The sequence below is a fragment of the Rhizopus delemar genome, genomic scaffold (genome assembly GCF_000149305.1).
Source record: "Rhizopus delemar RA 99-880 supercont3.7 genomic scaffold, whole genome shotgun sequence".
NCBI lineage: Eukaryota > Fungi > Mucoromycota > Mucoromycetes > Mucorales > Rhizopodaceae > Rhizopus > Rhizopus delemar.
In genome coordinates, this window is record NW_027137833.1 from 1,767,635 (window position 1) to 1,792,461 (window position 24,827).

Consider the following 24,827-nt stretch of genomic DNA (forward strand, 5'->3'; position numbering starts at 1 on the left):
AGCTGGAAACATAACATCCCACCATTCTGTCGGTTCCCCATCTTCCTACCATTCTTTGCTGATCGCCAGAGACATTCTCTTGTGCAATCATATTCAGAGCACTCTTTCTGTTGGCGTGAGTCACCTTTGAAGTGTGGATGCCAACCTTCTTGAAAATGTCAACATATGTAGAATGTTGGGCCTTGTATTGAATAGCTTTGAAGGGACTATCACCTTTGAAGACCACAGTCTTGTACCAGTTCTCTCGTTTCTCAAAGTTTGGGAACTCTTCATTCTCAAAGTGAAAGCGCGAAAACAAGTATAGAGTCAGGGCGCCAACTGAGCAAACTTCGACATCTCTGTGTCTCAACGACGATCCGTGCTCAATTTTGCCATGCTAGTTGGTTTTTCCATGTGCAATAGTAGCAGCCAGAGCAATACATTCGGTGAGTCTTTGGTTTTCAACTTCCAGAGAAAAAAGATCAGCAAATTCCATACCAAGTGTTGTTTGGCTACGACATAACATTGTATGGCTCAAAAGGAAACATAATCTATCTCTGCAACCATGAATATCATTTTTTTCAGTAAAGAAGCTGCTTACTTTCTTGAGTTCCTCCTTTAAGTAACCATCATTTAACGCGTTTTTGCCTATGTCTTCATAGTTTAGTCTTCTGCGCTTAACTTTTTCTTTTTCAAGTGTGTCCAGAAAATTCCTGACCAAAGAACTTTTTGCTACACCATTGGTATTCCACCCAAGCGCTTTTTGTGTATTACACATATCAGAGATATGTTTTGCGTAGTTCAAAATAGATTCTCTGTCCAAGGCAACAAGCGTATCATCATCATTTCTACGATACTTGCTATCTCGTTTAGACATACACTCCATTAAAAAGAAGCTAAGTTTTTTTTTATCAGATACAATGTACACGTCCTCAAAACCTTGTTCTTTGCACTAGACCTATATTTGAAATAGATTGGCCTTCATAGTACTTAAAATACCAGCTTTTATTTTATCTTTACATTGACAATCATTGATACTTACTTTCCACTCTTGTTTGGCAAAATAAGCCTTGACTGTGTTTACAGGGCGATGGCCATTTAGTTGCTGTCATACATAGTAGTACTAGTTTCTACCATTCTCTGAATGCTTTCATTGCTTGCAGACAAAAGCCGCTATCAGTTTGATTGTTCATACTAATATAATCTCACCTTAGTAAAAGTACATTTGGTAGCCTCAATCCATTTTTTCTAAAATAGAGCTTTTTAGTAGTTAGTACCTTAAAATAATTATTTTTGGTTGACAAGTTAAAGTGTGTTGAAGCTTGATTTTCCAATGATTTTTATACATTCCTTTTTGTTAAATTTTTTTGTTACTTAAAACAGTCCTGAATCACCTTTGTCAGGTTTTGTGCCAAATTAGGATATGGCCTGATTAGCAATTTTGAGGAGAGCTTTTTTATTGGATAAATATAATACTCATAAAGTTGAGTTTGACAGGGTATTTATCAACTTTCTGCAGAAGACTCAAAAATACTTTTTAACTACAGCGAAAAATAACTTGAGTCTGGCTTGAGTCTGGTAGGTCATATGCTGTATTTTGTCGGAAAGAATTATGAGCACTGTGTAATTAAAAATTACTGTTATTGTGTGTGCGGTGTTGTGTATCTCACGTTTTATTGTAGCCACAAAAAGAAATAGAAAAGTCCCTTTTTTTAATTCTTTATCTTTTTCTTTCTTTTCCCTTTCTTTTTCTTTTTTCTAAATGTTTAACTCCATACATAATTTATTTAGTAAAACAAACGTTGATCCAGAAAAAGAACAATTCAAAAGTAAATAAATAAAAAGAGGGGAAATATAAAGAATCTAACATTTTTATTCAAGTTACTTTAAACGTTTATGATATAGTAGCTATAGCAGCGATACTTAATTTCATTATTGATCTAACTCTATTTCTAGTTACAACCAGGATTCCTCACTAATGTTGGTTATGTATTAGGCATTGGTAAAACAAGTATGTAAATAAGGGAGTGGTCTTGTAACTATTTTGGCAGGTGTATATCATACAGGAGTTGAAATTGGAAAGAAAGAATATTGCTTTGGTGGACATAATTATGAGAATCACACTGGCGTATTTGTTGTACAGCCAAAAATAGGTCCTCATGATGTACCATACAAGTAATAAAGAAAAGAAAAGAAAAAAAGATGAATTATTTAATTGTGCTTGTTAGACAATCAATTCATATGGGATATTCTAAATTAAGTCAAAAAGAGATTGAAAAAGTAATATCAGAATTATCAGATGAATATATGGGAACATCATATAATTTATTAACAAGGTAAAACTATCATTAAACATTTAACTTTCTTTTAATTATTTTTATAGAAACTGTAATCATTTCTCTGATAATCTTTGTAAGAGATTAACAGGAAAGTCAATACCTGGTTGGATTAATCGTGCAGCAAAGTTAGGTGCAATGTTTCCCTGTGTTATACCTACTGAATGGGTAGATCCTCCTGATGCACAGGCTGTAGTTGGTAAAGAGGAAAAAAAATTGGTATTTAATACATAACTTAAACTTTATCTCAGCAACTTCTAGCAGCGTAGAGCCTCATCCAGCAAAAGCAGAAACAATAGTTGCTTATAAAAAAATACAATCAGAGAAAGACAGTTAGTAAGCGCATATAAAGAATAATTAATAAATGAAAAGAACGAAGAATATTTTTTGATTAAGGGACAATATTTCTTTATGGATGAAAATTTTAATATTTATCAAAATAAGGGGCAATACAGTACAGTACAATTTCTCTTACCTTGCAGACCTCATTTGATGTTCCTTCATGCATCTTCCCTACGATACTCAAGCATTCCAGATCCTGTGGTACATGAAAGGTCCTCATTTACTAATTCCCATGTTTAGTGCTTTAGACTTCCACCTTCGTTCACCTGATGAAAACGATTTAAAAATATCATCACAGACTAGTCTGATCATTCCCTTCAAAGATATATGCCAGGAGGACATCCAAGAAACATTCGAGTTTAGTAAGTTCCTTCAAGCACAAAAAGCATATCATTTCTTTGAACAAAGCCCTCTCAAATGATGTCAAATTTAAAAACGCAGTATTGTGGCTCTCAAAATATCCTACAAAAAAGAATACTTTCCTCAATGGAAATCCTAACTCTAAATCATTCTTTGTATCTTTGCTATCATCTGAACTCAATGAGCTTGATTTTGACAATAAGGGCCATTCAATTGAGTCAAGTATCAATTTCAATTCATTTTCTGAACAGATAAGCTATGATGATATCAATACGACAGTAATACACCATCGTCAATTAAAGACAATGCTCAGCTTTAGCACAAATTCACAAATCATAAATATAAAAACACTAACTAGAAATCATTCACTAGTATCCCTATGCATCATACTCCTAGAAGTGTACGGTACAGACTTCTGCATCAAAAGCTATTCACTCGATCCAACTTACACATAATAATCCTAGCAGATGTAGAAGATGAGTACTGTAAACTATGTAAACTATGTAAACTATCAGAAAAAGAACAGCCTACACTCTTTTATTTGCATTCAAAAGCAAGTCCTATGAAAAGCCGCTTTTCAAAAGATACTTGTCAAATCTTAAAGATCCTAATTGTATCAATTCTTTGAGAAGACTCCTCTTTTGGGCAATATTGACATCAATTAAGCACAGAAAGAATCATAAAAAAATATCTGTTTACAATCCTTTATGCTAATATGTTCTGCATTTTTGTGGCAAGTCTTTTTTTTTTTTTTTTTTTTTTTTTTTTTTGTAAATAAATAGCTTATTTTATTTATAAAATATAATAGGAGTCACACGTTTGAGAGCGGTGTGAACAAAAAGAAGCAGAGTGTAAACGATTAAACACGCTAGTGAAGGTCGAGTCTGCCCTTTTGAGGGTGGCAAACTGCGATGTAGCACGAGTAACCAGCTGTTTATCAATAAAAGGAAAGCCGTCAATGGTAACTCTCCAATGGGCACATCAGATAACGGAAAGCACACAGCAGTTGAGAGTCCAGAGATCAGTGTTGTCAGCAAAAGGAAGCTGCTGAAAAGACCAGAGAATTGAGCATACATCATATTGAGTGAAAGTGAGGTGTGGACTAAAGAAATTGAAAACATTTATCCATACTCTCCATTTCGTAGGACAGCGCACGAAGAGATGTTGTAAGTCTTCAGTATTAGCAGAGCAAAATTTACATTGTGAAGAGGTCAAACCGTTATCAAATCTTGAAATAAGTGATTGATTATAGAGTTTACGGTGGAATAGACGATACCATAAAGACCGGCTTTCAGGCGAAACAGTCATTTCCAAAAAAGTGATCACTTAGACGTTGGTATTTGTGACATTGCCGATGATGGTAGAGATCGCTGTATTAGAGACAACCGAAATGGTTTAGGTTTGTAATTGATCCATTGAGGCTACGAATAGAAGGCATCGATGAATGTTGAATCATCTACTTCACCAAATAGTTGATTTTGATTCAATATATGAGGCCAGATAAGCTGACTTAGCTTGATGATACGATTCCAGCAAGACATGCGGTATAGCTGTCCTTTTTCATAGTTGGGCACTCCCCATGTTTGACCCAACGTTCAATCTGGACATGTGCTTAAGATGAGGATTTGTTTAAATCACTTGTTAACTTCTTGAATACTTTTTTTTATTCTTCTTCTCCTCTCGTTTGGGGATAGGTTTTATCAAACAAATTAATTTAGCTTGATCTATTTAAAGCGTATCCATCAATTTCATCAAGCTGGTCTCTATATATCTTCACGCGATACCTTCCTTTAAGCAACCGTTACAAGAGCTTTGCAGCAACAATTCACACTAAGCATTAGATAACTGGTGTTAAAAATCAAGAAGACGTTTTTAGAACAACAAACACAAAAGACTGCCTTTATGATAATATCCTCTTGTTATACAAGTAGTACTTGTACTAGTTTTTTGTTTTATTTTATTCGTCAACACCGTTTAATATTTAAAAAGACCGAATTTATACACGTAACCACATAATAAATACTCTTCTTCTTCCAACTTTTTATTATCAATAATAAAGGATTACCCATTTTATTTGCTGCGTTTTTTCTTGTAAATTGTTGTGTATGCTACGGTTAGTAATAAATTGGTGTGGTTATTGACGACATGATCATTGTCATCACCGTCAGCACAAGACATTAGCGTCGAATGCTGAAGATGCAAAAGAAACAACAGCGAGCTTAGTAAATACTGGTATGCTTTGTACAATAACACTAGATATTTTATTTAAAGACTTAAATGAGCACATGGTATTTCAAGACAGCATAATTAACCAAGACAGATCAAATAAGTCGAAAAAGAAACTGAAAAACCTCTTAAGGGAGCAAGGGAAGAAAAGGAAAAGGATAGAAGTAACTTGTGAATCAATCACTGTTTGGATTACTGTTTGATACATTTGTATCACTTTTATGCTTTCTGATGAGCTTTAATAAACATTAAAGTTTGCATCTACAGACAAAAGCAGAGAATCAACGGCATTTTTTATTATAAATCAATCTGATTCTCTGTGTTGGACAAAGTAACCGCCGATCTATTTCTACGTAAAGGATTCGATTCCTTTAACAAAAACGATATCCATGCATCAGTAAATGACTATAAACAAAGAAAAATTTGAATGAGTGATTTAAACGAATGTCATTTCATTTGTCTTACTTCTGCTGCTGGTTGTTCTATAGTAATAGGGGGTGAGCCTAATGATTGCTTTGGTCTCGATAGACCAATTTGTTCCTTTTCTTCTTCACTCAAGTGTAACACATTTGAAATGATTGTTAAAATATCATACTTCTTTCTATCTCCACGAGGAGTATTCAAGAACCCTATTAGTAGGTTTGTTATAAGTTGACTTTAAAGGTTGTTAGTAAACAAAATGTATGGGAGAGAGTGTGAGGCTTTCATTTACCGATCCACATTGTCTTCACTTGTTTCTTCTTTTAACTTTCTCATGGCTTCTACAAGGTGTTCGTTCAATATGATGGCTTCATGTCGTAATTTTCCAATAAGTAGGTTTTTCTCTTTCACTTCTTTTTCATATCTTTCTGCCTTTTCTACCCCATTTTTGTATTTTTCTAATGCACCCTCAGCTGTATGTGCTCTTTCCTCATACTCCTTCCATGCCTTCTTGGCTACATCCAATTGGCGTTGTACATGATCAATAGCAGCTTGCATCTCAGCATCCTTGGCTGTAAGAAGTAAAATGTAAACACCTAACTATACCCCATCACCTTGCCCCTATTCTTACTTACTTGCTTGAAATTCTTCCAAGACTGTCTGTAGATTAGCAAGACTTGTTCTTTCAGACTCTCTTTCTACTTGTTCCGCTGCGGTCTTCATTTTCAACGCCTCTAATTCTGTTTGAGTTTTTTGCAACTGTTCCTGAACTTCACTGCATTGCACATCCAAATCCATTGCTACTGCTTCATACTCCTCACACTTTCTTTGAGTTTCTTCCAGTTGCTTGGTGATACTTTCGATTTCTCTCTCTGCCCTTTCTTTCTCATCCGCATATTCTTGTTCAAGAAGACCCAGCTGAGATTCGCGTTCCTCGAGCAGTTCAGAGGTTGTTTCCAGCTCGTGTGTTAATTCATTAATCTTTTCTCTCAACTGTTTATCTTGCTCTAATCGGGGAATCAGTGTCTCTTTGATGTGAGAGAGCTTTCCTAGCAACGATTGATGTTCCTTGTTTAACAAGCTTCTCTTTTCCTCGGACTCTTCAAGTTTGCTCTTTGTCTCTAGTATGTCTTTTTCAAGTGACTCTACTTGTCCTTCTAATTCCTCTTTTTCTAATGTTAACTTTTCCTTCTCTTCTGATAACTCATTATTAGTCATCTTGAGTTGTGTGATTTGACGATTTAAATCTTTTGTGTTTATCAGTAAACGAAATACTCGTAACGTTTCCTTTTCTTACCCTTTCGTATTTCGTCTGTATCTGATTGGTTTTTATTGACAGTGCCCTGGAGTTCATTCAAATTGCCTCTTAATTGCTCTAAAACAAATAATAATGAGGAGGGTATTGAGGCACTCTCTTCAATCACACCATTCTCCGGATCTTGTATTATATTCTTTAAACTACTTTCAATCGCAACTTGTATGTATATGTCAATATGCATGTTTCACAAATATTTCATTTATCTCCATACAAACCTTGGAGCTTCTGCGGAGATGTATCGTTATTGGCTGCTTTTTTGGATAGTCTTTCTTGAAGAGATTGCAAGTATGTCTCCAAGGAACCAGACGTATCTGGCTGTTGCTTCTCATCCAAACCAGACTCGACTATATCTATCAACTGCTTTAATTTTTCTTGATGGTCTTTTTCGGTATCGCTCTGTTTCTTTTGCCATTCGATATTCAATTGCTCTTTTTGTTGTTTTTCATCTGCTACAGCTTTGGAAAGCGTGCTGATCTCATTAGCAAGTGTTCTCATGTGACTTCCTGCTTGTGTTATTTTTTTTTGAAGGTCGAGCAACTGTGTATGTTCTTCTTTCCATTTCCTTTCATCTTTTTCGTATTTTTCAAGTCTTTTTTTTAAGCTTTCCACTATATCACAAAAGGACAAGACAGACTGTTAGATAAAAAGAAAGAAAAAAAAAAGAAAGAAAGAAAGGGGGTTGGTACTTTACCTTCTTGATTTACAGTTGACATCACTAAAAAAAAAGGAGAAAGAAGTGTGACTTTAAGGATTTTACCGCTTTCTTTTAAATGAATGATGTTTTAAAAAGTAGAAAAAGAATTTCACATTTTGAACAAGATAATGCCCAAATAAAAGAAATTAAAATATATGTTGAACAAGTAAGCTTGCAATTTCATTCTTATATTGACTCTCTCTCTAAAAATGCAAGTAGGTACTTGATGCAGCTTATGGTTGTTATGTTTGGCCATCTGCTTTAGTCTTGAGCGAGTTTTTATTTTATAATCGTACGCGATTCTTAAACAAGACTATATTGGAAGTGGGTGCAGGAACCTGTTTACCTTCTTTGACCATTTTAAAATCAACACAGCCAGCTCATATGATCGTGACAGATATCGAAAGCATTTTACCTGTCATACACGACTGTCTTAGGCTCAATGGCATTCAAGAAACGGTATGGGTAGAGGCATTAGAGTGGGGCCAATTTGGTTCACCTAAGAGTATAGATTATTTGATTAGACATACAGTGCAGGCAGAGTGGGATACAAAGATAGACTACATTATTGGCAGTGATACATTTTATGATCCTTCAGGTAAGAAAAGGTTCAATAAAACGACAAGAATCATTAAATTTCCTATGTAGAATTTGAAAATCTACTTGTGCTTGTTTCCTATGTTGTACATCAACATAATCAAAATTGTGTATTTTTTACTGCTTATCAAGAAAGAAGTCCTAAAAGAAGCATCCAATATTTACTAGATAAATGGGACCTCCAATGTCGATTGATCCCGAAAGACTTATTTGAGTTTGATGAATTAAAATATATTGACGATCAAGATGATGAATCCGAAATAAAAGTCAATTCAGGTACACTTTCAAGTGTATTTATGCTTGAAATTACCAAAAAAAGGTGAATTAAACTGTCACACATGTTTCTTTTTTTTTTTTACTTTTTCTTTTGAAAATGGGGTTTCAAAAGAAGCAAAACTATTGTACTGCAACACATGTCACAGTTGAACTAAGTCATTGTCGCCCTTATTATATTGATGGAAAAGCGTTGCCAGATTATCATAACATGGTCCAACGACGTCTTCACGGTTTAATTGTATGAAAGATAGTTATATCTCACACGAAAAAGAGTTTTAAATTCGTTCTATAGGTATCTGTAGGCGATGTAGCTCAATGGAATGTGGGTGGAAGAGAGATTCAATGCAGTATCAAGTCAATTTCAGGAGATCAGACTCACTATAAAATAGATCAACATATAACCGAGATTGAAATATGCACAGAAAGACCCACAAAGAAAAAAAATACAGAAAATGGTTATGTTAAAAGTCTCGTAGATATCATTAGTAAAGACATTGCAAATAAAAACTTAGTCAGCTCATATACTCATATATTACACATACAGGCCATTCATTTACAAATTCAGATGCATATCATATATTAGGCATACCCACAGTAAAGTCAATATTGCTTCATGGTGTGTCTGGTGTAGGAAAGACGACGATTATAAAGTAAACAAGGAGGATGGTTGATACTTGGAATATACTCACACACCTTGATATAGACGCGTTGCTGAATCATTTGCATGTCATTTATACGAAATATCTATTTATGATTTATTACTTTATAAAGAGGAAGAATATACGCTCGCTGAATTTTTGAATTACAATCCACTTTCTTTGATAATCAACAAGGCCAAGCATACCACGCCTTCTATTGTTATCCTTCGTGATCTAAACGCGCTTGTGGGCGGAGAAAAATCAAGAAAACTAGTAGACATTTTACAGAAAGAAATTGACAAGATAGATAACTCAGTGTGTGTGATTGGACTAGCTCATCAACTCTCTTCCTTACCCGAGGCATTTAAACGGACAGATATCTTTAGACAACATATGGCCATACCTATACCTACTATGTAAATATGCTCTGATGCTGAAAGGGGGAATAGACATCTAACTCTTTTCATTAGGCCGGAGAGAGCACAACTTGTAAAGGAAATACTTCAAGAAGAATTGGATTTGGAAGGTGAAAGTCTCGAAAAAATCACAACACAAATCAGTTTACGTACATCAGGTTATGTAGCTAGAGACTTGAAACGATTGGTCAGGCAAGCCAAACTAAAATCATTAAGACGACGACATGAGAATCAGGAGGAAGTTGACGTAGCAGACAAACTCGCCAAGTTATCATTATGCGTAATTGACGAAGGAGATTTTGAATATGCTCTTGAAACTTATCGAGCGCCTCAACAAATAGAGCAAGGAACGACTGTTCCCAAAAGGAACTGGAAGGAGCTGGGCGGATATCAGGCGATTAAGGATCGAATCAGACAAGCAGTGTTGCTGCCTTTGCAGGAACCTCACCTATTTACAAAGCTAGGCGTTAAGCCTCCCTCTGGTTTACTGCTGTATGGTCCTTCGGGTTCAGGTAAAACGGCTATTGTACAAGCATTAATCACTGAATCCAAGATGAATGTGCTATCTATCAAAGGGTAACAAAACAAAAAAAAAGACTCTAGCTTTCGTTTATCTTACAAATGAAGTAGACCTGAGATATTTTCAAAGTACTTGGGAGAAACAGAAGAAAAAATCCGAAAGCTATTCAATGCAGCTAAAAGAATGGCACCTTGTATTATATTTATTGATGAAATGGATGCTATAGGATCTAAAAGAGGATTAGATGATGTTTCTGGAGGAGTAAATGAACGTGTGCTGAGTACACTGTTGAACGAGATGGATGGTGTGGAGGGTAGACAAGGTGTGATTGTCATCGGTTGTACAAATAGACCAGATCAAATTGATGATGCTATCTTGAGACCGGGACGTTTAGATCAATTGATCTTTGTTGGATTACCTACATTGGAAGATCGTGTGGATATTATCATGGCTTATATGAGAAGAATGTCTGTTTTTGAAGACGTTGATCCTGAGATGATAGCAAAAAAAACAGAATTTTGTACAGGAGCGGATCTTGAGAATCTGTTTAGGTACTAAAAAAAAAGAAAAAAGGAAAAAGAGAGATTACCAACACTTTGTCTTATGATAGGGAAGCAGGCACTTTAGCTTTACGTAAAGACATGAATGCACAATATATACGTAAAGAGGATATTGAAGATGTTATTGTAAATATTTGTGAAAGAGCTGAAAACCAGATATTGCAAGGCAAACTAGATATTTATGAAAGGTTTTTACATGAACATAATTTGAAATAAACGTAATACAATCATAGAAACAAGCATTTGGTCATTTTAATTGTTATCATTCGCAGTAGTCGAAAAGTCGTTAATTGAAGTCTTGGGATTCGCTTATAATAAGCACAGCTTCGTGTTTAGTTGCTACAAAGGCAGGAATATTAACATAGTCAGATCAATGGAACGTTTGATAAATTCAGATTCAAATCCAAGTGGAGGTTGTTAATAACGAATTTTGATATTTTAAAAATAAAAGCATAGAATGCCATTTAGTTTTTTTTTTTTTTTAAAAAAAAAAAAGACAAAATTAGCACTTGATATCCCCGCTATATTGGTCATTATACTTTTCCACTAAATATGAAGCATGCTATATTTAAATTTTTGATACATTTAATACAAATCTAGTTGTCCTTCAATGTTATTTTAAGTTTTCGTAAAGCATACTTTATAGACGCTACAATTAAGCCAGTGCTCAAAATTTTGAAATTCTCACATCTTTTTTCGCTGAGTTGTGTATTCGGGCTAACATATACAACGTGGCATTCAATCACAGCAAGTGGACTGAACACCATAAGAGAGTAACCGGTTTTAAGACAAATATAGCAAATTAAACTAGGATGAATAATAATAAATAACAATATATTCATTTAGTGTAATCTAATGTTTCTTTACTTTTTATAACTATTTATCCATCTCGGCTCAATTCTATGTAAGCAGTTTCATTAGAAAAAAAAAAAAAAAAAAAAAAGTTTCCACGCAAAAACAAAAAAGCAGAAATAATTAACTTTGAAAACGTCGCATAGTGTTCCTGAAAAAAATAAAAAAATAAAAAAAGACAGTGTGTTACATGAATTTTTTTTAGATTATAACCATGGTTTTGCTTTAGTAAGAAACAATAACTTTTTGCTCTAATTTATATTCTTTTTTTGTTAATAAAGTTAATTCTGATTATCATATGTATTTTACCTTGTCAACGTGTCCGATATACCATTTAAATCAAGTAGGTTACACATTGGTTATTTTTTTTGTTAACCGAGTTTTTGCATTTATGTTTTCTTTTTCTTCTTCTTTTAAGAAAAAAAGTAAGATTTTATATGTATGGCATATAGTTTACCTTGTTGTGAACATGTTGATCATCTACCACCTTCTTATTCTGCGGTTATGGCAGAAAAAGAGTTAAGTCCTTGGAATATTAATGTAAAAAAGAAAAGAATAATAAGCAAAGACTATGACTTTTATAGTAACCTTGTGTTTAGAAACAGCAAGCAAATTATGAAGCACAAAAGGTGACTAAATTACTTCAATTTCAAAGTGATATGTAAATTAAACTTACATCTCGTTGTATACTTCATATTCACCATACTATTTAGGCTTCAATGGAAAAACAATTATTATTTAGAAAAGATAGATGAAATAACTATACATAAAACGTAATATATTTAGAATATAAAACAAAAGAAAAAGTCAATAACTTTACGAAAAGTAGAATAGAAGATGCCTTTAATGATAAAATATTAGAGATGAATGATTTGATAGAAAAACTAAAACAAGAAGCTGAAACAGCACTTTATACCGTACCTTGTTCAATAAAGAAAAGAAAAAAGAAAAAGAAGCCTACCAACTATGCATTATTACAACACAAATATATAAAAAGCCAACAAAAAGTAGATACGACATTTAAAGAAATTATGCAAACTATACAACATATCACAGATGATAACGACACAGCATCCAACACGACCTCATCCTCTTTATCATCTTTTGTTCATTATGCATTCTCCAATTTTATAAGCAGTAAAAAACAAGTAGTAATCACAAGGCCTATACGCACACTCAAAAGAGCTGTCAAGTTAAAAGCCATGTTATTTACGACAGTCTTGATCATTCATACATTTCATTCAACCCATTGTTCTCATTGGACAAAACGCGGACATCATGTCTTGTTCATTTGGAAAAACAGATCAAAGTCGCAATATCAATATTGGTTAAACAAAGCTCAGTTAACCTTGTTTATCATCCAACTTATTTGTAAATATGCATGTAAATAAATAATAATAAAATTTTCTATTTTTTGCTTTGTTTTGTTTTGTTTTTTTCAGTGTCATAAACAAACGTGTCATTTGCAAACAAACTTTATGATGAATCTGGCTTTCCAGATGTAAATATTCTCCATGCGTGTATGAGCAATATCAGCTTAATTCATCCTGAACTTTGTTGCAAATTACAACAGTTCCAAGAAGATGAGTGCAACAACTCACATGATTCGCATAGGAATAAAGTTGAAACAACCGGTAGATTTGTACTAAAATTTCTTGTTTAAAATAACTGTTCTTTTTAAATTGATTTGAAAGTAATCTGCTTTTTCACTTCTTAGGAAACAAAAAAGAAGACAGAAAAATATTGAAAAATAGAATTTCTTTTTTTAAAATAATCAACAACTTTTTATAACTCTTTCATGAAGATTAAAAAATAAATCCTCTTTTTGCTCGTAGTCTATTTCTCCTTTATTTGCCAGCCAACTCAGCTTTCGCTTTATCCACACGCCCTAATAGCTTTTGAGAATATCGAACGCCTTCCCTTCTACGTTGCCGAGCTGTCTCAAAATCTGGAGGACATTCGACTGAATCTAAATTGATCAAGCACTGCATGATTTTCTCTGACAAATAAATCCTCTTGTCGTCCAACTTCTTTTTTTCATCGTTTGTTATTTTTTCTTTTTCAATCGTTTTTTCAAACTCTGCCAGTTCCTGTTCTGTTCCTACTGACAATGTGTCTACAATCTTTGCAATCCTTAATACAAGTGCATATTCTTCTGGATTTCCCGAGGCCACTTGCTTTACTTCTGTTTCCTATATAAACATGTGTATAAGCCAACATAAATCTTTCTCTCGACTTATTACTTACATCTACTTGTTCTCCATTTAATGTAACAACCGAATTACGACATACACCAACACTAGTTAATGATGCTGTATCATCCTTTATATTGGCTACAATAACAATTAGCAACGGACACAACAAAAAAGGATGAAACCTTACAAAAGATACATTACCACCTGAGACTTGTAATTTCATTAAAGCAATAGGAACTTCAGTCACTGATTTACATTTTTCTTTGAGATCTTTTACTGTAGCTCCATCAAATCCACGTTTGAACTCTTTAAAGTTGAGCTGATACTTTTGTTTATTCCAGGAAAGTGTAATAGTTGTATTTCGTTCTTTCTTTGATACCTTGCGATACCCGAAAAAAGACTTTAAGCTAACTATAAATAGCTTCCAGAATATAAGTGTGAGGTAAGTTATGTTGTAAATTTTGGGCTAATTGAAAGGTGAGGAAGTAGAGACAAGCAAAAAAAAAAAAAAAAAAAAAAAAAGTTTGAGTACAAGAAAAATGTCCTTTTTAAAAACCCGCTCAGGAATTGTGTTTGGTGTTCCTTGAAGTAATTTATGCTTAATATAATGCTTTCTACATCAATTCACAGGTTTTCAAAATGAATCATGCTTTTTAATCTTTCTCAAAATGTAAAACGCTTGAGCAGTCTAATTTTTTAGTACTATAAATATACTTTTTAAAAGTATTGAGCAGGTAGTTCCTAATGGTATTACATTTAATGTCAACTTGTGATTGCAAAATCAACCTGTATTCATGAAGCCCAGGTCCCTCAGATACGACTAATAGATTATTACACTTGTATCACAAGAAGAATTCTATTAGAGAATTGAACTATAAAGTGAAGAATATGAATAGGATGCTTTTTTTGTTATCCTTTTAAAGTTCATATCAAGCAACATTTTTCATCCTGCCATCTCGTCCATTATATGCTTGTTTACTCAATCAAGTACTTTTATGAAAGAATGAATAAAATCTGTCAAGGCTATAGAAAGATACTCAACTTAAAGTATAGCAAGCACGGCTTGCTTAGGATGAGATAAGATATAATCAAGATCTATAATAAATCACTACGGACTGATTTGAAAGCTCGAAGCATGAATGTTGTAAAATTCACCAGCGAAAAGCTTAAGAAAAAATATTGCAGATGGGATTGATGATGAGTATGATCCATTACCTTCTTAACAGTTTGGGCACAGCTAAAAAATAGTAGAGAGCATTGTTTTAACTTTAAATGTATACAATTTCATAGCAGAATAAGTATAACTTTCAAATCAAATGATAAAGAAATAGAAAATATTTAATTTAAGTATTAGATATTATCAATAGGTTGTATCATTTATACCAACATAGACACGATGTAGTAAAACAATGTTAAAAGAGAGAAAAAAAAAATAATCATGTCAGGTATGGACAAATCAGAATTTGGATATCATAGATACAAGGTCTCGCTAACTCACTAGATATTAAAACGCTCCCAATACAAAAAATATATTATTGACTTTTCTTTTCTTGTATTGGTTTTGTGGTGTGTATATTGTGTCAAAAATTTTTAATGGTTCAAACGCAAAACATAGTATAGATATGGATTCCAAAAAAGGAAATACAGATGAGATGAATCAATTCTAGAGAAATAAACGTCCAAAATCACTTTGTTTTTCTTTATTTTCCTTTTATTACTGTAAAAAAAAATGTCAAATACAAACAAAAAATCCAAAGACCCAATTCTATCGCTTCTATCGGGTACAGTTGCTGGTGGTGTCGAAGGTGTTGTTACATATCCAACTGAGTATGTAAAGACACGTTTGCAGCTTCAAGCAGGTGGAAAGTTGCAACCAGGCGAGCTTAAATTTACTGGACCCATTGATTGTTTAGCCAAGACAGTAAAAACTAAAGGTATTGGCGCCATATACACCGGTGTGTCTGCACTTGCGATTGGCAATGCTGCTAAGGCTGGCGTACGTTTCTTGACCTATGATCAAATCGCAAACGCTCTTAGAGATAAAGACGGCAAATTATCAGGTATTCGTAGCATGTTGGCCGGTCTTGGTGCCGGTATGACAGAGGCTGCACTCGTTGTCACTCCCTCTGAAACAATCAAGACAAAGATGATTCATGATCGAAATAGTGCATCACCACGATACAGAGGCTTAATACACGGCACACGATTAATTGTAGCTGAAGAAGGTTTGGGAGGTATCTACCGCGGGCTGGGACCAGTGATGGCTAGACAAGGAGCAAACAGTGCTGTGCGATTCAGTTGCTATTCTTATTTTAAATCAACCCTTCAATCATGGCGCGGTAAAGGAGATGAACCATTGCCATCCACACATACTTTTGCTGCTGGTGCCTTAGCGGGTATCGTAACGGTATATACAACTATGCCATTGGATGTAGTCAAAACACGTATGCAAGGATTAGATGCAAAGACATTATATAAAAATTCTGTAGATTGTTTGATACAAGTTGTAAAACAGAATGGTATATTCTCTCTTTGGAAAGGAACTACACCTAGATTGACCAGACTTATTGTAAGTGCCATAGTTAATACTAGTGAGATCAAGCTGACTTTTTTTTTCTGTAGTTCTCTGGAGGAATTGTATTTACTGTTTATGAAAAAGTTTATCAAGGCTTAGAATTTGTTCGTTCTTAATAATAAAATAGACAACGTATACCAGAAATTCTTTGCGTATACTTTTATGCTTTTTGCAATAGCATTTGATGGGCAATTGATAAAGGATAATTATCTGTATATGTGAAACAAAGAACTTAGTCTGTAAAAACTTTATGGATCATTACGCGCAAAATATTATCCTTCCGCAGATTAAAAAATGTCTTTTGAAGAAAGAATCAAATAAATCAAAAATAGTCTCTTAAACTAAACTTAGTAAACTACAAATGACAAAAAGGCTTGTTGTGTCTGCGGAGATTCTTCGTAACAGCCTTTCCTATTCGGGATTATGTATGTACTTGAATTATATTATGAATATACGTCTTGCAGGGAAAATAATGAACTTTTTTTTTAAAAAGAAAAAGCATACAAAATATCATAGAACATCAGCCGAGCCTTTGTAAGTACGATCATAAAAAATAAAGTAATGCCCAATAGATAGTAAAATAGGCTTCACTGTGTTGGTTTCATTTAAAGTCACGACCAATCAATGTTAATTTATTGGAGAGCTTGATTTTCAAGTAAAACAAGTACTCTCTTTTTCTCTTTCTCTTTCCTTCCGTCAAATCTAATGGACGAAGAATCTATCTTATTTGGGATTCGCAATCTCTTTGCGCTTGGAAACTACCAAACAGTCATCAATGAAGTCAGCTCAACCAAAAGCATTTTTTCCCCTGAAGCCAAATTAGAGGCGCAAACTTATTTATATCGCTCTTATATTGCTCAAGGCAAATATAGTCTAGTCATCAACGACATTGGCTCTTCTGAAGAAGCTCCTTTGAAAGCAATAAAGCTACTGGCTTCGTTTTTATCACATAAACAGAAAGACGTAGATGATTATGTTCAAAAGGCTATTAGTTTGCTTGAGGAAGGTTCTAACCGCATCAACACGATTGTTCAATTAGTCATTGCCACTATCTTGGTACTCGCTGGCCGTCTTGAAGATGCGCTTAAAACCCTTCACTCTCGACAGAGGAAATTGGAATGGTAAACAAGACATTTGAAGTAGAGAAGAAAGAAAAAGGTTTAATTGGTTCATATTAGCTCTGCTTTAGCTGTACAGATCTACCTTCAACTGGACCGTTTAGATTTAGCTAGAAATGAAATTGCGAGTGTAAAGACTTGGGCTGAAGACGCTTTGTTATTACAAATGATGGAAGCTTGGGTTGACCTTCGCGTTGTAAGCATGCAAATGAACCATATTTATGTAATTAAACTGAATATACATTAAACAAAGGGAGGAGAGAAATATCAAGAAGCATACTATATTTTTGAAGAATTTGCTCAATCAAGCACAGCTCAAACAGTGAATGTTTTGAACAGTCAAGCTGTAGCCAATATCGCGTTAGGAAAATACCCTGAAGCTGAAAGTTTGTTATTAGAAGCACAAAATAAAGTAAGGAATAGAGAATGAGTATGATTACTTGAAGTTTAATGTATCATAAACAGAATATTGACAATCCAGAGACACTCATTAATTTGATTACATGCTCTATTTTAACTGGAAAATCACAAGAAGCAATCAATCGTTATACTAGGTAATAGTAAAAAATCTATTATATTAATAAAAATCTAATACGTGCTCATTAGTCAACTGAGAGAAGTTGCGCCACAACACCCTTACTTGCAAGAACTTGATTTAAAGTCAAGTCTGTTTGATCGCTGTGCCTCTCGTTATTCTTAAACAATAAACTGACTTTAAAAATAAACAATTTCTTCCGTTGTCCTTTTTATTCCCAATAAAATAAAGATGGGAGCTGGAGCGTCCAAGAATAAGATTACCTCACAAGACAAGGCTATTTTAGACCTTAAGGTCCAAAGAGACAAACTTAAAAAATACCAAAAGAACGTAAAGTAGCTAGTCTTTATGTTTTAATTTGCATGTAAAATCTAATCTTTTAATAAAAGCTGAATGTTGTAATTAATAAAGAAGTGGAAGCAGCCAAGTTGGCTTTAAATAAAGGAAATAAGCAGAAGGCTCTGCTAGCTTTAAGGAAAAAGAAATATCAAGAACAACTATTGGAAAAAACTGAACAACAGCTCATGAACCTTGAAGAACTTGTATGTAAAATATTCATATTTCCTATATTACAACAAGCTAATTTGCACTTTTTTTCCACAAGACACATTCTATAGAATATGCTTTGGTCGAAAAGCAAGTATTAGAGGGTTTGAAAAATGGTAACTCTGTTCTCAAGGAGATTCATAAAGAAACATCAATTGAAGCAGTTGAAAAATTAATGGATGATACAGCCGATGCTATTGCATATCAAAATGTATGAACAATTTCTTTGGAAGCATTTTAAGTCTTGACACATTTTTCTTATAGGAAATTGATGAGATGCTTCATGGATTGATAAGTGCAGATGACGAAGAAGAGATAATGAAGGAATTGGATGAGTTGACAGAAAGAGAGGTAAAACAAAAAAAAGACAAAATCCCTACAAGAAAAACTAATGTGTGTAACAATCAAGATTGCATCGGAGCTTCCAAAGGTACCTGATCAAAAGCTGCCTGATTCCGGGGAAGTGAATAATGAGTTACCTGAAGTTCCTACTCATATTCCAACCACATCTGTTAAAGAAGGACAAGAAGGTACGAATAAACACAGAATAGTTGCTATAAAATCAAACTTAACTATATAATCATTGAAAATAGATGCACCGAGAAAGGAAAAACAAGCCATGTTGGCGAACTAGAATGCTATTTATAAAGCCAGTATGTGGATTATTTTTATTCTGTTATTGGATTTCAAGATCCTTTATAAAACACTGTAGTAATTCAATTAAGCTTTTCTGAAATAAAATGACAAAGGAAAAAGTGAGAGAGAGAGAGAGATAAACTTGGCGTCAATTTTGATGTATAAAATGAGATTAATTACAAAGTTATCATGAGGAAATATACGTTAAAATAGGCTTGCTGAAGACATTGCAATTGCTGCTTAATTCATTCACATTAATAAACTTAGTGAAGATGAATGTTTTCTTAATGATAGCTTGATATTCAATATTTTATTGGCAAAAAGTGACGATAGTTTTTAATGATTAAAAACATCAGAAAGGCTATGTATCAGTACACCTTTTGACTTTAAAAGCTCAAACGTAGAGGTCAAATTGTTTTGATCTACAGCTTTTGTGCCTTCCTTGATTAGTACTGTTTTAAAGCCAAACTTGATTGCATCCAAACAGGTAAATTTGACACAATAATCAGCAGCAAGACCGACAACTATTATTTTTTCAATAAAGTGTTGATGAAGCACTTTTGATAGCTCAGTTATTTGTGAATAGTTATTATCGGCGAAAGCACTGTATGAGTCTATTTGATTATTCATCCCCTTCTTTACAACATAATCAATACTTTGTAAATCAAGATCTTTGTTCAATTCAGCTCCAAAACTGTTTTGCTACAAAAAACGGTCAAGATTTTATGCAAGCACCCAAGTATTTCCAGTTATAGTTACAACACAATGATCAGGCCACAAGATTTGATCCATTTTTGTACCTTCATACTCTATCTGTACTTGATCAAATACATTCTTATTTTTGTGGTTCGAAGCAAAACTAACATGGTTTTGGGGATGCCAATCCTGTGCATGAAAATAATATTGTTTTAATATTTTTTTTTCTTATTTACTATTGCTCAATACCTGAGTGGCTACCACAAATCCATTTTTTGACTTTATATATCGAATAAGCTCATTCACTGGCTCTATAATGGATAAAGAATCTGGTACAGCAAGTGAACCACCTTCCAAAAAATCATTTTGAATATCAACTAAAATGAGAGCTGTTTTTTCGCTCTAAAAGTGTTTGTTTAGTCACACACTTCAAGGGATTCATTTGCCTTTTTCTACCATTTTTTCTTTTCCTTTTTGAATTTTACAAAATTCTATTTTTTAAGAAAAAAAAGAAGTAAAACAAAAAAGCGGATTGTATTGCATAAAATATGATTCAGGATTTTTTCAAAGAAAGTAGAGATTTGTTGGATGAACACGTAAAATTGCGAATTGAATTTATAAAGAACACCTTTTAATGTGAATGATTAGCATGACAGAAGAGAACGAATTATAAAGATCTCAAGAGATATTACTTCTTTGAGTAAGAAAATGATATTCGCTTTACACAGGTTATAATGTATATGTCGTTTTATGTTTACTTTTTTACTAACTACATTACATAAGAAATTCCAATCAAGTGGGAGAAAATACAAAAAAAAACTTCAAAGAGGCAGAAACTAAACAAAAAGAGATCATCACTTTATTCCAGAAACTATCGGTTGATATACAAGGCTCGAACTATTATAGGTAATCGCGTAAAATAAGGAAAAGGTATGACTTTAATAACTCCTTCCTGATTTTACTAGATATGCAAGAAGTTTCTCTGGCGCGTTTGAAGAGTTTGTAAAAAAAAAAAAAAAAAAAAAAAAAAAAAAAAAAAAAAAAAAAGCATGAAGTTAATTTATCAAGCAGTTATGTCTTATTTCCTTTCTTTTTCTGTAGATCGAAGCAGTGTCGTTCTATCATTTTTTGTTGTACGAAAAGGTGATCACAAAGAAGCAGGTGGATGCTTACTTTCAAGATGAAGATAATGTTCAGGTGAAGTATGCCTTTTATTACAGTAGCATATATTTGTGTTAATCAATGGTTTTTTCCATGTAGTGGTTAAGTGTTAGAAACGAGGATTATGTAAGCAAATAGACGTATTCCTATAATTCGATATATTAATAATGCATATATACGCAATGACAACAGATTTTAGGTTTGGCTGATTTAACAGGCGAATTAATGAGATATGCTATTCAAATTGTTTCCTCTGGAAAATACGATAGAGCGATGATTATCTGCAAAACTTTGAGAGATATTGATGATGGTAAAAAATGAATACAGGTGCTTGTTTGTTTTTCTAATATACTTTACTATAGACTTCGAGATTATTGCAAACTCATATTTGCCTATTCTGAATAAAAAAATGGGCGCTTTAAAAGCAAGCATTAAGAAAGTTGAGCAAGGTACAGTTGAATCTTATGCAGTGTCTTAAGCTTAAACTAAATAAATATCTTAGCATGTTATACATTTCAAATAAGAGGAAGTGAATATCCCAAAGAATTTTACTTGACCATCATTAAAAACCATCAGGAAAGCTATGAGCAGCAGCAGCAAGAGCAACATAATTTTTGAAATAATGTTATGTAATACTTGCAGATAAAAAAAACTATAATAATAAAAGTAACACTTAAAAACCTGTTGAACAACTCTCTATATGATCTTCTCGCTAAATTTTAAGACGATGAGGGAAAATCTATTTAAATAAATCACATCTTTATATACTATATGGACATATTTAGATACCAAACTGAATCAAGTTCAATTAGAATTGGGTTTGATGAAGGGTTAGTTGGCTTGTTATCTTTTGGAGGATTAACCAGCGTCCCAAAATGAAATTAAAGTGACTTGGTCCAAACAAGGAGAGACTTATGATGAAGAAGATACTCTCGTAGAAAAGTATCTGGACATAACGAATATTGACAATGGCAAGTAAAGAAATATAGTAAAATTGATTAAAGACAATGATTTAAATTTTTATTAAATAAAACCATCGCTATGAGTTTCATTCACTAAAACAGTTTATTATGTGTTAGATATGGAAAATTGTTTACAATTAAGCGACCATCTTTATGAATTCAAAAAAGGCCCCCCAACATTATTCTTTATTTGTGTACAGCTCATTACATCAGTCAAGACTGACGATATTAGAAGGACAAATAAAAAACTGTATGCACAACCCTTACTCTCAATTAAAATAGCCTACAGACTACTGACAAAAGGTCGACTGGAAACAAATTTATAAAAAAAGGCAAACATCAATTTCGAGTATTGTTTTACATGGCATAGTAAGTAGGCTGCTTCTACAATTAATTTATTTTTCATCCTGTTACACCAGCTTCTTTATATTCATTCAATTGTTCTTCAGATAACTCCAATAAATCTGTCAGTACTTGATTTGTATGAGCACCCAAATCTGGACCAGGCCATTTTGTCGAGCCTGGGGTAGTTTCTAACACAGGAGACATACCAGGAATCTATGAGTGCAAATACCACCAGATAAATAAGCGTAACACATTCTTGTGTCTGCAATCTTATCGTTTTTACCTTCAAATTCCATCCTCTTCCTTCATCGTGAGTACCAATTGTTACCTCTTCAATCATACCTCTTGCATTAATGTGTTCATCTTCTACAATATCTTTGGCATCATATATTTTGCCTGCTGGAACAGATACTTTTTCCAGGATTTCAATAACTTCATCAGCTGTATGCTTTGATGTCCAATCGGCTAAAAGAAAGGTATGCCATTAAATGCCTCTACTGCTTTCCCTTTTTTTATATTTTCACAAGAAAGGAAATGCTCACCTATTGCGCTATCAATGACTTCTTGCTCTTTTACTCTTTCAACATTTGTCTTGTATTTTTCTCCAGTCTGTAGAGTTTTATGTTTGTATCAAACAAATCCTTTTTTAGCCAAGCGTAAACTTACCAAATCACTCCTTCCTATAGCATTCATCAAGCGAACATAAATACTATCCCCATTACCACCGATAATAACATGCTTTCCTTCTCGACAGGGATACGTATTGGTTGGCACGATGCCTGTCAGCGTTGTACCTGAAGGCTGACGGATCTATTTTCAATCAATAAGAATACGACCTATGCCATTAAGCAAGATAACCGACCTGTTGGAATCGATCATATTCTGGTACAATACTCTCCATCATGTTGAACATGCTTTCATATATAGCTACATCTACTACTTGTCCTGTTCTTGGTTGACCCTTCAGCTTATTTCTGGCAATCAATGCAAGAAGTGTACCTAGGACAGCATGCATGCCCGCCAAAGAGTCGCCAAGACTCAAGTTAGGGCGCACAGGTGGCTGTCCTGGATGTCCGTTAATGAATCTGAACCCACCCATGCCTTCGCATACTGACGCAAATCCCGGTTTCTTGGAATAAGGACCTGTTTGTCCATAACCGGATATACGTGTGTAAATCAGATTTGGATTATCGGAATAAATATCCTCTTTTTATACATTTAGTCAAGGAAAACATATCATGCCATATCAATCCCCTTTACCTGGTCCCAGTCCCCACTTTTCCATTGTTCCAGGTTTAAAGTTTTCAATCAAGACATCTGATTTCATTGCTAGTTGTTTGACCAGGCTTTAAGGGTGTGCTCAATATCAAGTGTCATTTGCCAATACACGTCTCCCTTACCTGCGACCTTCCTCTGATCTTAGATCGATACAGACTGATTTTTTATTTCTGGCCATTGAGCGAAACCACGCACTTTGCCCATCACTGTCCAATGCACGCCATTTGCGAAGAGGATCTCCTAACTTTGGTGGCTCGATTTTAATCTATCAAAGACATGAGTTATATCAAAGTATATCAAAAAGCCTTTTTTTTTTCTTACCACCTCTATGGTAGATATGATCAATCTAGTAGTTAGTCTTCGTGATCATTCTATTTATAATTGTCTTACCCGCTCCATAATATCTATTTTAAATTAGAAAACATATTAGATGCTGACTTTTGCTTTAACATACGGATTTTTACCCTAGAATTGATCCACAAAAAGGACCTGCAATAATCTACAAAATATTCAATAACTTGCACTAAAAGTTTTCAGCATACACTTGCCTGCCCCAATTCAAGCACACGAATTCCTTCAAGAGGTTTTATCGCTAAATTGGCGTTTGTCTTGTATCTTTTTGGAATATACGAACGCGGAATACCCAAACCAGAAGAATAAAGTGAGAAAACAGTCGGTGCAATACTTTTCTTATTGCACTGAAAGCTGGGCTTTATAAGTTTAAGCGAGTCTCCTTGAACTCGAAGCATAGTGTATTCAAAAAGCTAAACAAAAACAAACAAAAAAAAAAAAAAAAAAAAAAAAAAATACAGGAAAAGAGAAGTAATGATTAAGTTCCTTTTAATATCCAATCAAAATTGCTCCTGTGCTTAGTGTCACTTTGTATACATAATCAAGGCACGCATTAAAATGACTTTTCCTTCAAAAAAAGTATAAATGAATAATAATGGGTTTGCTTTCTATATGGTATCGGTTGTAATAACGACGGTTGCGTCGGTTATGATTAAATATTCAAATTTCGTGCAAGCATCAACTGCTGTTTGCTTGTTTAGCCGATTGTACCGGAAATATTGTAGTTCTTCCTCCCAATCAATAAACTGATTCACTTCAATATCCTTTACGACGTCACGGGATCTATGCTTTTGAGTAAGACTGTACTCGCGCACTTCCCTAATATTAAGGTTTAGTAAGAATGTGGCAGATTTTATATTTTAAGATTTTTTACTCGTCAGGGATATCGTATAAT

General features: G+C 33.7%; 13 protein-coding genes across 13 annotated transcripts; 7 read left to right on the forward strand and 6 right to left on the reverse strand.

Moving 5' to 3' along the window:
- Positions 1 to 376: 376 nt before the first annotated feature.
- Positions 377 to 505, reverse strand: RO3G_09873 (uncharacterized protein; the record flags this gene model as incomplete). Its single annotated transcript, XM_067664458.1, has 1 exon — positions 377 to 505. The coding sequence occupies one exon, from the start codon at positions 503 to 505 to the stop codon at positions 377 to 379; it is 129 nt and encodes a 42-aa protein (XP_067520559.1).
- Positions 506 to 2,220: 1,715 nt separating this feature from the next.
- On the forward strand, positions 2,221 to 2,652 carry RO3G_09874 (uncharacterized protein; the record flags this gene model as incomplete). The annotated part of the gene is made up of 3 exons (XM_067664459.1): positions 2,221 to 2,315; positions 2,363 to 2,514; positions 2,567 to 2,652. The coding sequence occupies 3 exons, from the start codon at positions 2,221 to 2,223 to the stop codon at positions 2,650 to 2,652; spliced, it is 333 nt and encodes a 110-aa protein (XP_067520560.1).
- A 1,153-nt stretch (positions 2,653 to 3,805) lies between these two features.
- RO3G_09875 (uncharacterized protein) lies at positions 3,806 to 4,325 on the reverse strand (the record flags this gene model as incomplete). The annotated part of the gene is made up of 2 exons (XM_067664460.1): positions 3,806 to 4,119; positions 4,217 to 4,325. 2 exons carry the CDS (start codon positions 4,323 to 4,325, stop codon positions 3,806 to 3,808), a joined length of 423 nt encoding a protein of 140 aa, XP_067520561.1.
- A 1,215-nt stretch (positions 4,326 to 5,540) lies between these two features.
- RO3G_09876 (uncharacterized protein) lies at positions 5,541 to 7,694 on the reverse strand (the record flags this gene model as incomplete). The annotated part of the gene is made up of 7 exons (XM_067664461.1): positions 5,541 to 5,648; positions 5,709 to 5,872; positions 5,975 to 6,235; positions 6,299 to 6,910; positions 6,961 to 7,038; positions 7,197 to 7,589; positions 7,673 to 7,694. The coding sequence occupies 7 exons, from the start codon at positions 7,692 to 7,694 to the stop codon at positions 5,541 to 5,543; spliced, it is 1,638 nt and encodes a 545-aa protein (XP_067520562.1).
- A 1,885-nt stretch (positions 7,695 to 9,579) lies between these two features.
- Positions 9,580 to 10,898, forward strand: RO3G_09877 (uncharacterized protein; the record flags this gene model as incomplete). Its single annotated transcript, XM_067664462.1, has 4 exons — positions 9,580 to 9,602; positions 9,657 to 10,178; positions 10,233 to 10,673; positions 10,733 to 10,898. 4 exons carry the CDS (start codon positions 9,580 to 9,582, stop codon positions 10,896 to 10,898), a joined length of 1,152 nt encoding a protein of 383 aa, XP_067520563.1.
- An 850-nt stretch (positions 10,899 to 11,748) lies between these two features.
- Positions 11,749 to 12,199, forward strand: RO3G_09878 (uncharacterized protein; the record flags this gene model as incomplete). The annotated part of the gene is made up of 3 exons (XM_067664463.1): positions 11,749 to 11,762; positions 11,987 to 12,074; positions 12,134 to 12,199. The coding sequence occupies 3 exons, from the start codon at positions 11,749 to 11,751 to the stop codon at positions 12,197 to 12,199; spliced, it is 168 nt and encodes a 55-aa protein (XP_067520564.1).
- A 1,182-nt stretch (positions 12,200 to 13,381) lies between these two features.
- RO3G_09879 (uncharacterized protein) lies at positions 13,382 to 13,952 on the reverse strand (the record flags this gene model as incomplete). Its single annotated transcript, XM_067664464.1, has 3 exons — positions 13,382 to 13,726; positions 13,782 to 13,867; positions 13,931 to 13,952. The coding sequence occupies 3 exons, from the start codon at positions 13,950 to 13,952 to the stop codon at positions 13,382 to 13,384; spliced, it is 453 nt and encodes a 150-aa protein (XP_067520565.1).
- A 1,506-nt stretch (positions 13,953 to 15,458) lies between these two features.
- On the forward strand, positions 15,459 to 16,420 carry RO3G_09880 (uncharacterized protein; the record flags this gene model as incomplete). Its single annotated transcript, XM_067664465.1, has 2 exons — positions 15,459 to 16,298; positions 16,352 to 16,420. The coding sequence occupies 2 exons, from the start codon at positions 15,459 to 15,461 to the stop codon at positions 16,418 to 16,420; spliced, it is 909 nt and encodes a 302-aa protein (XP_067520566.1).
- A 589-nt stretch (positions 16,421 to 17,009) lies between these two features.
- Positions 17,010 to 18,122, forward strand: RO3G_09881 (uncharacterized protein; the record flags this gene model as incomplete). Its single annotated transcript, XM_067664466.1, has 5 exons — positions 17,010 to 17,425; positions 17,483 to 17,618; positions 17,676 to 17,834; positions 17,888 to 17,976; positions 18,029 to 18,122. The coding sequence occupies 5 exons, from the start codon at positions 17,010 to 17,012 to the stop codon at positions 18,120 to 18,122; spliced, it is 894 nt and encodes a 297-aa protein (XP_067520567.1).
- A 772-nt stretch (positions 18,123 to 18,894) lies between these two features.
- RO3G_09882 (uncharacterized protein) lies at positions 18,895 to 19,137 on the forward strand (the record flags this gene model as incomplete). Its single annotated transcript, XM_067664467.1, has 2 exons — positions 18,895 to 19,033; positions 19,097 to 19,137. 2 exons carry the CDS (start codon positions 18,895 to 18,897, stop codon positions 19,135 to 19,137), a joined length of 180 nt encoding a protein of 59 aa, XP_067520568.1.
- Positions 19,138 to 19,475: 338 nt separating this feature from the next.
- On the reverse strand, positions 19,476 to 20,294 carry RO3G_09883 (uncharacterized protein; the record flags this gene model as incomplete). Its single annotated transcript, XM_067664468.1, has 4 exons — positions 19,476 to 19,663; positions 19,940 to 20,024; positions 20,085 to 20,237; positions 20,292 to 20,294. The coding sequence occupies 4 exons, from the start codon at positions 20,292 to 20,294 to the stop codon at positions 19,476 to 19,478; spliced, it is 429 nt and encodes a 142-aa protein (XP_067520569.1).
- Positions 20,295 to 21,221: 927 nt separating this feature from the next.
- RO3G_09884 (uncharacterized protein) lies at positions 21,222 to 21,614 on the forward strand (the record flags this gene model as incomplete). Its single annotated transcript, XM_067664469.1, has 3 exons — positions 21,222 to 21,306; positions 21,359 to 21,445; positions 21,499 to 21,614. The coding sequence occupies 3 exons, from the start codon at positions 21,222 to 21,224 to the stop codon at positions 21,612 to 21,614; spliced, it is 288 nt and encodes a 95-aa protein (XP_067520570.1).
- Positions 21,615 to 22,360: 746 nt separating this feature from the next.
- Positions 22,361 to 23,630, reverse strand: RO3G_09885 (uncharacterized protein; the record flags this gene model as incomplete). The annotated part of the gene is made up of 7 exons (XM_067664470.1): positions 22,361 to 22,516; positions 22,587 to 22,768; positions 22,846 to 22,912; positions 22,970 to 23,113; positions 23,241 to 23,302; positions 23,399 to 23,509; positions 23,564 to 23,630. 7 exons carry the CDS (start codon positions 23,628 to 23,630, stop codon positions 22,361 to 22,363), a joined length of 789 nt encoding a protein of 262 aa, XP_067520571.1.
- Positions 23,631 to 24,827: the final 1,197 nt, after the last annotated feature.